At 41.2% G+C, this 12,607-nt stretch overlaps 1 protein-coding gene across 4 annotated transcripts in view; it reads left to right on the top strand.

The window, feature by feature from the left end:
• itprid2 (ITPR interacting domain containing 2) overlaps positions 1–12,607 on the top strand; it is a 44,461-nt gene that overhangs the window by 17,343 nt on the left and 14,511 nt on the right. For 3 of the 4 annotated variants that reach the window (XM_074658595.1, XM_074658593.1, XM_074658596.1), the window contains 5 exons: positions 243–296; positions 6,508–6,547; positions 6,663–6,758; positions 9,656–9,803; positions 10,751–10,811. In XM_074658595.1, coding sequence (XP_074514696.1) covers positions 243–296; positions 6,508–6,547; positions 6,663–6,758; positions 9,656–9,803; positions 10,751–10,811 — 399 coding nt within the window. The remainder of the gene's footprint in view (positions 1–242; positions 297–6,507; positions 6,548–6,662; positions 6,759–9,655; positions 9,804–10,750; positions 10,812–12,607) is intronic. The other variant, XM_074658594.1, reaches the window with a different exon arrangement.

Genomic DNA, 12,607 nt, shown 5'->3' with positions numbered 1-12,607 from the left:
TTCTTGAGTGTGTTGTTTATTACATTGTGAGGACCCCAACCTGTTAGGACACTTTCTGGGGACTTTGGTTCATGACTAAATACTTGCGACCAGCCATCACAACTTGTTTTTAAAGTTACAGTTTGGTTTTGGTTAACGTTAGCAGTTATCTGTCAGAAGTGTTAGTGAAATTTCTTTTACCCCATGGATATGTTACTGAAGGGATTTCACAACTTTACAACTTTGTGTGTGTGTGAGAACAGGAGTGCTGAAAAACGGCTGCAGCTTTGAAGATGACCTTTCACTGGGAGCTGAAGGTCAGTACAGAGAAAAACTCACAATACAAACAAGATTACAGATCTGCTGCTCATTGTTAACAGTTTCCCCCCATGTTCTGCTAATTCTGTATTTTAACTGACGCCGCCAACTTAAGTAACGCGTTGACATTTCGGTAAATTCTCTTGTTCTCCATCTTACTCAGAGTCAGAAATAAATTAATATAATTCTACATGGTGTTAGGACACAGATTCATCACTAAACAGTTTGTTGTTGCTGCAACGTTTTTGTTACTCTCCCCGCAAAGCTCGACCCAGAAAGCCTCATTTGAGAAATTTAGGGGAAGCTCTAAAATATCGCAATTTCTGGTGCCACCGTTTTATTCTGTATAAATTTATATCTTCCTGTATATGTGTTTCAAACATGTGGTGTTTCAGTCCTATATTTGGAGGGTGTTGACACAGTTTGATGCATATCTTATAAGAGTTGCGTAGTGTGGAAGTATCGAGTGTGAGGTCGAGAGAGAGAGAGTGATGGTGGATGCGCTCAGAGCAGACAGCTGTTGGCGATCGGAGCAGAGAAGAAATTAACAATTAAGCTATCTTGTGTTAGTAAATGCATAATGTAGGTTTTAGTTTGTCTGCAGCTCATCAAAGTGAGCATCAACTTCGGCCTTGAAGGCAAAACAAAGCCCCCCCTGAGCTTCCCGACCACAGCCTGGAAGCTGAAGCTCTGTTTTCAGTAAGACCAATATTCGAAGCTGTGGGCATGTTCATAGTTGTCATGGGATGTAACCTAGGTTTGGTCTGTTAAACAAAGTAACATGAATTACACAATAACACTTTAGATGAGTAATCCAGAACAACAAATTGTTGAAAATAGCATGACTATATTGTTGAATTTATTAAATTAAGCTTGATCACGTGTGTGTGAATGAAGATGTCTGACAAACACAACAGTGTCAGTAGAATCAACAGAACACTGGGTGATAGCTAAGTCTTTTACGATACACCGCTCCATCTTCATCCCTCAGTCATGTTTCTTCACGAAGGGTAAAGACAACAATCACAGAGGTGTGGAAACACACTGCACGCATGACTGACTCCTCTGAGTGTGTGCAGGTGTTTTCAACATTCATCTGAACTGCTGTGAATACATCAGTAATGGCTCTGATTGTAAGAGGGTGTATGTGTTATTGAGTTAACAATAGACTGTAATGACTTTATGTTGACGCACTGAACACTGACACGTGGGAATGCTGTGTGTGTGTGCGAAGGGTCAGCTGGAGGAATCTGGGACTGAATAGATGCTAATGAGTTGATGTTTAGAGGCCGCAGGTTGTATAGATTTGATCAGAGACACCTTTTTCAGAAAAAGCAGCCTCTGACACAGTTTAGTTACAATATATAGTTACAGTTAACTTCATTTAATTTCATACACAAAACAAACAAACAACAACAACAAAAAAGACAACAGCTGCTCTTTTGCTGTCAAATTCAACTCTAGTGCTGAAATGATTAATTCTAATAATTTAAGCATTAACAATCAATTAACAAATAATTAATATTGTCCAACTGGATTCCCCAAACCTGCTTGAATTTTTTAGTTAATGTCTTGCTAACATTGAAAGACCAAGTTTGTTTAGTCCCGCACAACTTCAACATGTTTCTCTCGTGCTGGCAAAGTGCAATCACTGTTAGACAGCTTTGTCTTCTGCACATCTTGCTTTCGTCATAATAAAAGCCAACAGTCATCTGGCTGACGTTCAGTACCTAGGACAGACGGTTTTGTCCCGCTTTTTGAATTTGTTTACTTTTCAACACGTGAGTAACTAAAGGCTTAAATAACTACAACAGTTTAATCACCTTTTTGTTGGCTGACAAGCAAGGAATCTCAGGCCCTGTTCAGACCTGGCATTAACATGCGTCCTGGGTGATCTGATCACAAGTAGACAGCTCTAAGTACAGGTGTGAACGCTCTCAAAACGCATTGAGGACGCATTGAGATCCGATCTTTCAAACCACATTCGAAGGTGGTCTTGGCCTCATATGGCCACATTCTTTTAGCAGTGTGTACGCGAATGTGTCCTGGGCCACATTGAAGGACCGCCTACTCAACTGACATCCCGCTTGGATCCGTGGGGTCTCACTGCGAATATGTAGGATATTACTACTGCTGTATTAGCCGTGTGTACTACGTGTTTATTTGCATACAGAGCGGGGAGGTGAGATCCGATCACAAGTGGTCACACAAGACGCATGTGGAGACGCAATCTAATGGCAGTTGTGAACAGATGTACTTAGACCTGTCCACTTGTGATCGAATCACACAAGACGTTGAAAGTGGCCTCTGTCTGTATGTGGGTATGTCCTTCGCATATCTCAAGAACCATTCATCTGATCTATTTCACACTTGGTGGGTGTATTGCTGGGGACCCGAGGACGTGCAGTGTCGAAGTTGGTGCAATTTGGACACGCGACACGTTTAATATTAATAAACTGTTTATAAACAAGCAAACAGTGCTCTGTGCAGCAGCGGGGGGCGGGGCTAACAACTGTAGCCTACTGTACATCAGCAGCTACTTACTCCAAATACTGAAGGTCCTGATTCACAACTATGAAGTTGATCAGATTAAAATGTTATGAGATGAATCAAAGTTTAACTGGGAGATTCTTGAATTGACGTGAGGTGATCAGTTGATCAACGGTCACCAGTCTGTTGGTTACCTTGGTGTTACAGAGTGGCTTTTCACTCACAAACACTCTTTGGCTGACTACAGACACCAGCTGCAGAGAGACCATTAACCAGGGAACAGACAAACTCTTCATTTTAGCCGTTACTGAGATAAAGCTGATTAGCTACAGCTCATCATATCTGCCGCCAGTGTTGTCTGTCATTTTAACCAGCGACAGCCACAGTCGGCAAAAATGAGAATGTTTCCATCGTTCTTTGTTGATAAAAAGTGTGAAGAGAGATAAATAGTTTGATAAGAGATTCGTTACCGTCTGAGCTTAACAAATCAAAGTATTTTGCCAACTGGGAACTGGATTAATGCTTTAATGCATCATATCTTTTATTTCATATCAAACTAAAGAATAATATCAAGGTATTTGGAGTGTGGTGTGACTTAAAACTTCTCCTCAGTGAGTGTCACCAGAACGGAGTTTTGAGTTTCTATACATTCCTGCTGCCTCTAAATTGTGCGTCATGTTTTATCTTCACACACCACTACCTTTGACCACTCACTACCTTTCTCCATTTGAGCTGACTGGCTTTGTGTTTATGTGGATGTTACATTAGGAGGAAAAGATAATGGTAGCATTTTTACATTTGGGTGAAGTATTTGTTGAAAACCTCTTTAGTTGAGTGTTCTGGCTACTTCTTGTCATCAGCCTAAATCTCTCTTCATGTTGGCATGTCCTGACAGTAAGTGCTTTAATCATGTTGAGAATGACATTCGTCAGAAGTAGCTTTAGTGGTGCAGAAGACTTTGGAGATGTCATGTATAAACAGATCTTAATGGTCTGTAATGATGTCAAACATTATCAGGACAGGATGGGAGGGGATTAAAGTGTCACTGTGTGAATAGTATGGAAGTGAATTAGTTCATTAAAGGATTCAGGGTGAATAGGATGGAAGTGAGCCAGTGAATTAGAGGAGGAAGACGAGTTGTTGTCACGTTCGGCTCCTTTAAGTCAGAAGAAAACACTGTAGATTCAAAGGAAGAATAAGAAATTCAGCTGAAATTAAGTGGAAAAAAGAGAGACGCTCAGAGCCAACGGCAGGACGACAGGTCCCAACAAGTCCTTTAGAAATGAAAAAAAAGCAGTCACACCTGCAGCTGGTGATGACTTTCAGTTCTCTGATAGAAGGAAAGTGAATCTGCTTCAGCGTTATTTATAAAGTCAGAACTGCAGCAGATTTAACCTTAAAAGTTCATCGTAATTTCTAAAACAGTGAGTCCTTGATTTCAGACCAAGGTGGATAAAAACAGCCTCTCATTTTTTAACCGATGACTGTCGATTATGCTCACTGAAATAACAACTATTAAAGCTAGCTAGCTAATGAAGCTAACGTTCGCTCTGTGAGTTGGTTGATAACACAGTCTCTGATGATTCCAGCTGAGTCGATTTGTTTTTTGGGCATTTCAGCTTTATTTGATAGTGAGAGAGACAGACAGGAAAGGCAGAGGAGAGGGAGGGGATGACATGCCGCAAAGGGCTCTGGGCTGGACTCCGATCTGGGCCGCTGCGGTAAGGACTCAGCCTTGATGGCATGTGCTCTACCCGGTGAACTACCAGGGCACCCCTGCTGACTCATTTTAAAACAAGAATCTTGTAACACTGTCTTAAATATGCACAACACTAACTTTTAAAAGTGGTTGCCAAGCTGGCAATCAGGCATCAGCTTTTTGTTGCCGAAACTGGAAACACGGTCAATTTTAGCCACCTTATATTTTGAGCAATTATGATTGTGGGTCCCTCAAGTGACACCAACATCAGCTCGTCCATCATCTCTACTTTCAGAAATGACCTCCAATCTGTCTTGATCTTGCTTAGACAGCTGATTCTCCTCTCACTCAGCTTTAGAGACTGGGGCACACGTTTTGCAGTTTGCTGTCACTATTTTTTATATGTTAAAAAGTGGTTGCCACTGATGGCAACCCAAGGCCGGGCATTGGTTGCCAATTTCTCAAAATAGTTGCCAATGGTAATCTGGCAACCCTTACTGTCTAGCCCTGATTATGTTAAAAGACTGAAGCTAAAACGGCATGTCCCAGGCAAAAAGTCAGCATCCTCAGTTGATAATATATGTAGAAGATATGCAAATAAAGAAACAACATTGTTTTTGTATTGGAGTGTAGAACTAGTCAGTTCTATGTTTCACCTTTAACGTTACAAGAGAAAGACTTTGAGGATGAGTACTAACCAATGTGTTTGGCAAAGGTAACGCTATCTCTGGTAATGTTAGCTGTGGTTGCTGGAGTATGAAACTCCCAAAATCCTATAAAGAGCAAGGCTGAGACACTAACGTTAGCTAAACTCTGATAGCATTCAGAAACGGCTTCCACACAGTGGGGAAATACTACACAGTAGATATGCTAGTTGGGAACGGAGCTTTTCTTAAAACATAATCTGCAACCCCACAAACTAATTTAGTAAGTTAGTGACGGAATTGGTTAACACTGTTGGTAGTAAGCTGGTTAACCAGACACGCTAACGATGTAGCTTATTTTAGAGCAGGTAAACACAGTTTAAAACATTACTTACACTTTTTTATCTTGTGTAGCCTGTCTCTCTTACTACAGCAACATGGACACCACTTCAACATGTGGAGAAATCTACAGCTTGACAGAACTAGCGTGCCTGGTTACGGTTGCTAAGCTACGATTGAACAACCACCGTCTGGGGGAGGGGTTTAGCGAACAGTCGATTAAATCCAGTTGGCAATTCAGGGTCTGAAAAGTGAAGCCAATGCGAAAGTGCCTTAAAGCATTATTTTTAATAGCCAGCAGGGGGCGACTCCTCTGGTTGCAAAAACAAGTCTGATTATATAGAAGTCTTTGAGAAAATGAGCCTACTTCTCACTTGAGTTATTACCTCAGTAAACATTGTAAACATGAGTTTATGGTCTCAATCGCTAGTTTCAAGTCTTCTTCCATACAGCATGATGTTCATTTAGTAAATTATGGTCCCATTTAGAGTCAAACAGACCATAAAGGTCTGGGAGTTGTCCGTGTTTTCGTCTTACAACTTTAACCCTTTCACAGTGTGTTTTCAGTTCATGAAAGTTAATTATAGCCTTTTTGGTCGACTAGAAATGCCGTATTCAGCATTTGGTTGTACTTAGCTCCACCCTCTTGTGTCACTTCTGGTTGCAAAAACCAAAGAGGGCGACGGCCAAAAACCAAGATGGCGAAAGCCAACTCGAGGCTTCAAAACGGCAGTGCACAAACCAATGAGTGATGTCATGGTGACTACGTGCACTTTTTATACAGTCTATGATGAAATCTGATCAGTTCTTGGACGGAAGAAAGAAGCAATTTGAAGAAGTTAGCTTGAGCTCTGGGTGGATATTGGTAATTGCATTTTTCATTTCAGTTATATTGACTAAATGATTCATCAATCAATCAGAATAGAATATTGACAGATTAATTAATAATACAAAATAATCATTAGTTGCAGACTGATATGCTTTATGTTGTTTTTATTGATACATGAGTAATTTTGATTTCCTTGTTTTTCTCTGCAGCCAACCATCTTCAGACGAGTAACAGTAAAACTGAATCCTGGTGAGTTCACTTTTATTTTTTTCTCTACATTCAGTAAATAAAGTTGATAACAGCTGGTTGATAACTCTGTGTACAGTATGTGTGTTAATGCTTCTGTGTGTATGTTAATGTGTAGTTTCGATCTTGTGGCGCAACAGAAGAGGAGTCAGTATAAAGAGAGAACAAGAAGTATGAACTCCACAGGATCAGGGAACGGCAGCACTGTGTCCAGGTCAGTTCACCTCGTCAGTCTTCAGTCAGACTCATGGAGGTTTCTGCAGGAAGTAACACAGTGATCTCAGGTAGAGAGCGGCAGAGACACAGATGGCTGCTATTAAACTTCAAACCAATTAACACTACAGAGAGCTTGTTTGTGGTCAACCAAAAAACAACCAGAGGTGTTGTTTTGGAGGCACAGGCATGTAGAGCAGTGGTTCATAATCAAGGGGTGCCAAGATGAAATCTAATTGGGCACAACATGATTAAAGAGAGTAAAAATAGTATTCAGTTGCCAGAAATTACGATATTTTTTTAGTTTTTTTCTTCTAGTCTAATATAGCGGATTCTTTCCACCTCTTCAGGGCCCTAAAAATCCTTCAAATGAAACAATCTGAGCAGGAAAAAAACATTCTTCCTTCAAAGTTATAATCTGTAAAATACTCATGAAATCAAACAAAATATTATTTTTATTTGGCTTTTTTCAGCAATATCCACTTAATGTATTTACATTCATTAACTACCTATCTATATAGTAGTTTATTGTTAGTGGTGGAGTCTGCCATCCCAACGGGGTATTCACGATGCAGCATGTAATTCAGCGTTACTGTTTGTAATTTTAGCTCATTGATATCAGCCTCACTGTTTACTGTTCGCCCTCCTACAGCCGTATCAGACCCGTATTAAGTTACTGTTCATGCTAACCCAACAATTCCTACTGCTGCTGGTTCACGTTAAAATAATTCAACTGGCAAAACACATGGTGGATTTTATTGTGAAGCAGTCACAGGAAACAAAATGTATTTGTATTTAAAAAATATTTGTTTATGTTATGCATTCTTGAAATAATTACGTCTGCCAATATGTCATTGTTAATATAAATATACAAATACCAACGTTGGTATGAGCCTCAAATGTCCGGTATTGATCGGGCTATGGTCATCGGTAGACATTGCTTAATTTTAAGAGGTGAAAAGCAGAAAAGCATTGGGAACCAGTCATATATAGACTATATTAGCTGCATATAAAGAAATAAATATATAAAGATGTTAACACTGTTGATGAGCGATTGTGGTTAGTTTCTGGCCAAAAGGTTTTGTTTTCTCTCTGTAGATAACTGAAGCTTCTCACTTATGTTTCCTAAAACAAGAGTAAAGATGTGAACCCGACTTTTCTCAGAGCTCCTCCCACTGATATTTGACTGGTTTGAATAATAATAACAGCTCACAGTGTCAGAAATTTGGGGTTAAACTTTTCCAGATGTGAAGCAGGTGTGGTAAATACACTAATGAAATAAGTATGTTAATGTCTGAGGTGCTTCAGAAGTTTTGTGTTTGGAGGATTTACTGTTGAACTAAGTGTCTGTGGTGGAAAGTCTCATGGACGGCTGATTTCTTGGTGGTGGTGTGTGAGCGGTGATGAGGTCAAAGTAGGGGCTGGTGGTGCCAGGGATCGGGCAGCGCTCCAGCAGTTGGAGGTGAATGGTGGATTGTGTTTCTAATGGTTCATAGTGGGCTATGGGAGGTGCATCGTGGGTAATCCACCCTCAGTTTTATGTTGTTGGTCGTGGTCTGTGTTTGTTTTCACATAGTCTTGCAGCAGTTTGAAAGATTTTTCAGATTTCTGAACTTGTCAGGAAGAAAACCAAAATCAATTCACGGAGATCAGTGATGTATAGAAACACCGCAGAGCTTCAAGGAGCCTCTTAAACTGCATTGCAAACATATATTTGAACCTGTGCTGTCAAACAGCTCAATTGATTCACTGACGCAATAGCAGTTCATAGCAGTTATGCGATACAGGATAATAATAATAATGAAAACAAGTCTTCCGTTATTTTGTCAGGGCTGAATGCAAACCCAGGTTTACTACATCATACAGTCCTCCAGGAATCTGTGAATTAACTCACATTCAAACAATCACTGCAATTTTGTTTTAAATACCACCACATAAAAATAATCCAATGCAAAATCTCGGAAGTGTATTGCTGCCACGCCAGGAATAGAAAAACGGATCAGTATCAGGTTATTACGTGAAAAGTTTAATGTTATTCCTGTTATTAATGCAAACAAACTTATCATGTTATAACAAGAGTTTCTTCTTATAACAATATACTATTTATCTTGTTATAAATATAATATTATATATATAACAATATAAATTATCACGTTAATGTGATAACTTCCTATATTGTTATAACGTGAAACTCCTGTTTGAATGAGGAAACGATGCTCGGAGAACGGATAAATTGATTAAATGGCTTACTTACACGATTTGATTAAGTTCTAGGCTACTTCATGCTTGGGTTGAGACATGGCGAGATTCTGCTGTTATCGAGCACAGTGGATGATATTGTGATAACAAGTATATAAGTACCTCTGGAGGTAGTGTCATTTCTCATTGATCAGCTGGAGGGGCACGGAAGGCTCCAGTGTTTCCCATTAATTACGCACAAGTGATCACGGTATAACGTGAAACGTTAAGTATATTGTTATAGCAAGAAAGGTTTCTTGTTATAACATAAGTTTGTATGTCGTAATAAGGTGAAAATATTTTGTTGTAACATGAAAAACATTTTGTTATAACAAACTTTTCACATTATAACGTGACACTGATCCGTTTTTCTTCAGGTTTCTTCTGGTCTTTACTTAACTAACTAGATAACTAACTATCTCAGTAACAGACTAACCCACTAACAAAAGGGTGTGTGTGAGAAGTACTAACTGGCTGTCTGTGTTTCGTAGTGTTTCAGAGGTGTTGGAGCAGTCAAAGGGGCACCCAGAAGAGACCCTCCTTACCCTGCGGTTAGCCTGACTAAATTAACTAGCAGACTAACTCACTAGCTAACTAACTGACTGACCGACAGACTGACTTACTGACTGAGTGACTGACTGCCTGTGTGTGTGTCCACAGTGTGTCAGAGCTGCTGGATCTGTACGAAGAGGACCCAGAGGAAGTCCTCTTAAATCTTGGTTTTGGTCGAGAAGAACCTGACCTGAACTCGAAGGTTCCCTCCAGGTTCTTCAACAACTCCTCCATAGCGCGAGGCATCGACATCAAGGTACTGACGACAGCAGTGTGTTAACACTGGAAACAAACTCTAAACGACAACATATGTGGCGTGTTTTCAAAGTCTATTGAACTGCTGGTGACCACCAGCACAAATACCAGCATATTCCAGCAGAATGAGCAGACGGAGAAAGGCTCCTAACCCTGATCACCCAGAATACATCAGTCTTATGCGCTAACATGCTCCTGCACTTCTGCAAAGTCCTGCCCAATTGGAACTATCCATCCATCCATTATCTGTAACCGCTTATCCTATTCAGGGTCGCGGGGGAGCAGAAGCCGATCCCAGCTGACATTGGGCTTAGGCGGGGTACACCCTTGACAGGTCGCCAGACTATCACAGGGCTGACACATAGAGACAGACAACCATTCACGCTCACATTCACACCTATGGGCAAGTTAGAGTCAACAATTAACCTGCATGTCTTTGGACTCTGGGAGGAAACCGGAGAACCCGGAGAAAACCCACGCTAACACGGGGAGAACATGCAAACTCCACACAGAAGGGGCCCCGAGCCGGATTCAAACCTGCGTCCCTCTTGCTGTGAGGCGACAGTGCTCCAATTTAACTAATCTAAATTTAACTAAACACCATGGTGGTGGTGGAGCGAACTTCAGGGGATCATGAGAATCATTAGGATCCCTCCTCTCGGGAACATGAATGTCTTTCCAAAAGTTGATAAATATTTCAGTCTGGACCAAAGTGGTGGACTGCTGCTAGAACGGCTAGAAAGCACCTTCAATAATCTGTTTGTTTAGTTTTGCCAAGCTGTTGGGAAACGCACCTCATTTGTGGTCATAATTGTTTCATTTTACCTGTGCGGAGCTGCGGACACACCAGATTATTATGGGTTTTTTTTAGTGTCTGCTGCCTGTCTTGCACCATTAATCACTGATACTCTTTTATAATGACAATAGCTTCCTGTGTTTCACCTGCAGGTCTACCTGGGAGCTCAGCTGCAGCGCATGGAAGTGGAGAACCCCAACTACGCTCTGACTAGTATGTACCTCCATACCGTCTCCAGTACTCCTGCGTCTGTTCTAGTGTTTATGACTGCACTTGCATCTCACTACTGCAGACGGAGGGTTAACCGTGTTAGTGATGAGAAGGTTCATGTCCTGAAACTGTAGACGGAGGAAGTGAAGCTCAAAGATTCTGTGTGTGTGTATGTGTGTGTGTGTGTCCTGTTCCCAGTGTTATTATGGTGTTTTGTTGGGTCCTTCAGCTCTTTTAGCTGTTCTGCCAACTGCCTGGACAACACGGCCAGCAGGGACAAAGATCTGTTTGTCCCAGACACACACACACACACACACACACAGACCTGCTCTGCTAACATCCTGGCCTCTTTTTGTTTTCAAACTCATGTTTGCATGAAGGTACTGGCTCCCTAATTGAACACACACACACACACACACACACACACACACACACACGCACACGCACACGCACACTCACGCACGCACACACACACACACACACACACACACAGCTGATTCTCTTCTTCTTGACAGTTTAACTGTCTTGGTGCTGTAAAAAAAAAAAAGGCTTAACCAAAGACCTCTGTGAGTGAGAAGATGAATCACTATATAGCTGAAAGTACTTCAGGTCTGTAAAGTTTGATTTTACACTTGGATGGCTGTTTTGGCCAGTTTGAAACTCATCACTGGTCCCAGTTTGTTTGATGAGACAGTTAATGGGTGTCACTTAGCCGAGCGGTCTAAATATTTACACTTCAACGTGGAATAATTGGGCTTTGACTAGTTTGTGTGTTTGATCTTTCTTGTGTGGGGTTTTTTTTCGGTTCAGTGCAGCATTTTTATATTTTTGCCTCTGTGGAACCAGTTTTCCAAGTCTTACTGACCTTATTGTGGGCCGCATATTTTTTCATTTGTTCCATCTCTGGTTTTGTCTCCTCACTTCCTGTTGCTACTAATTTTTGAGGAGGTCATGTGACCCGACACCACATCCACCACATCCACCACATCCACCACATCCACCACATCACATACACTTTGAATAGCCACTCAGACAGCTGTTATGATATCCTATTGTTACACACACATAAAACACAAATACCAACACATTCTGACCATTACTATTATAAAGGTAACATGACCAGCTCATCCAAGAGCTGTGTGGGAGAACTGATGTAATATGGTCGATTTGTCAGACCTGGATGTTGGATTTCTAAAACAAACAGCCGTACATATTGTTTCCATTTGCTTATCTCAGGATCACAGCCGAAATCTCTTGTTATCTGCAGATAACAACTGAATGAGTCACACGCTGTTTGGTTGCACGCACACTGAATGAATGAATTGAGTCAGGAGAAGAGACGAGGGCCAACATTTAGTCGGACGGGCAGGAAACCAGCTTATTATGACAATAAACTAGCGAACCAGAACACATTAAAAGTCCCGCTGAGAGAAAGTGGAAGAGCTGAAGTAGCGCTTGTTCACTGTCGGAATGCTTTTCACTGTACCTCTGAATCACTAACGTCCATCACTTAAACACACTGTGAAAAATTGTCTAGCTTTGTTACCCCTCAGGATTAGTAGACACAAGTGCATGATCCTTCTCAGGGACACTGATGAATGGGCTGAAAGCAGCACATACAGTAAGGGTGCTTTCACACACCTGTTTGGTTCGGATACAACAAACTCTGGTGTGTTTGCCAGTTTGGTTCAGTTCGTTTGGGCTTGTCCGAAAGCTGTCAGTCGAACACTTGGACGAACTAAACAACCGGGCCGATACGGCCTGAAACGGAGGGAACTCTGGTGTGGTTTGCTAGTGGT

This window comes from Sebastes fasciatus, chromosome 14, assembly GCF_043250625.1.
Source record: "Sebastes fasciatus isolate fSebFas1 chromosome 14, fSebFas1.pri, whole genome shotgun sequence".
Taxonomy (NCBI): Eukaryota; Metazoa; Chordata; class Actinopteri; order Perciformes; family Sebastidae; genus Sebastes; species Sebastes fasciatus.
Note: the sequence above shows the minus strand (reverse complement) of the source record. Positions and strands in the feature narration are given on the sequence as shown.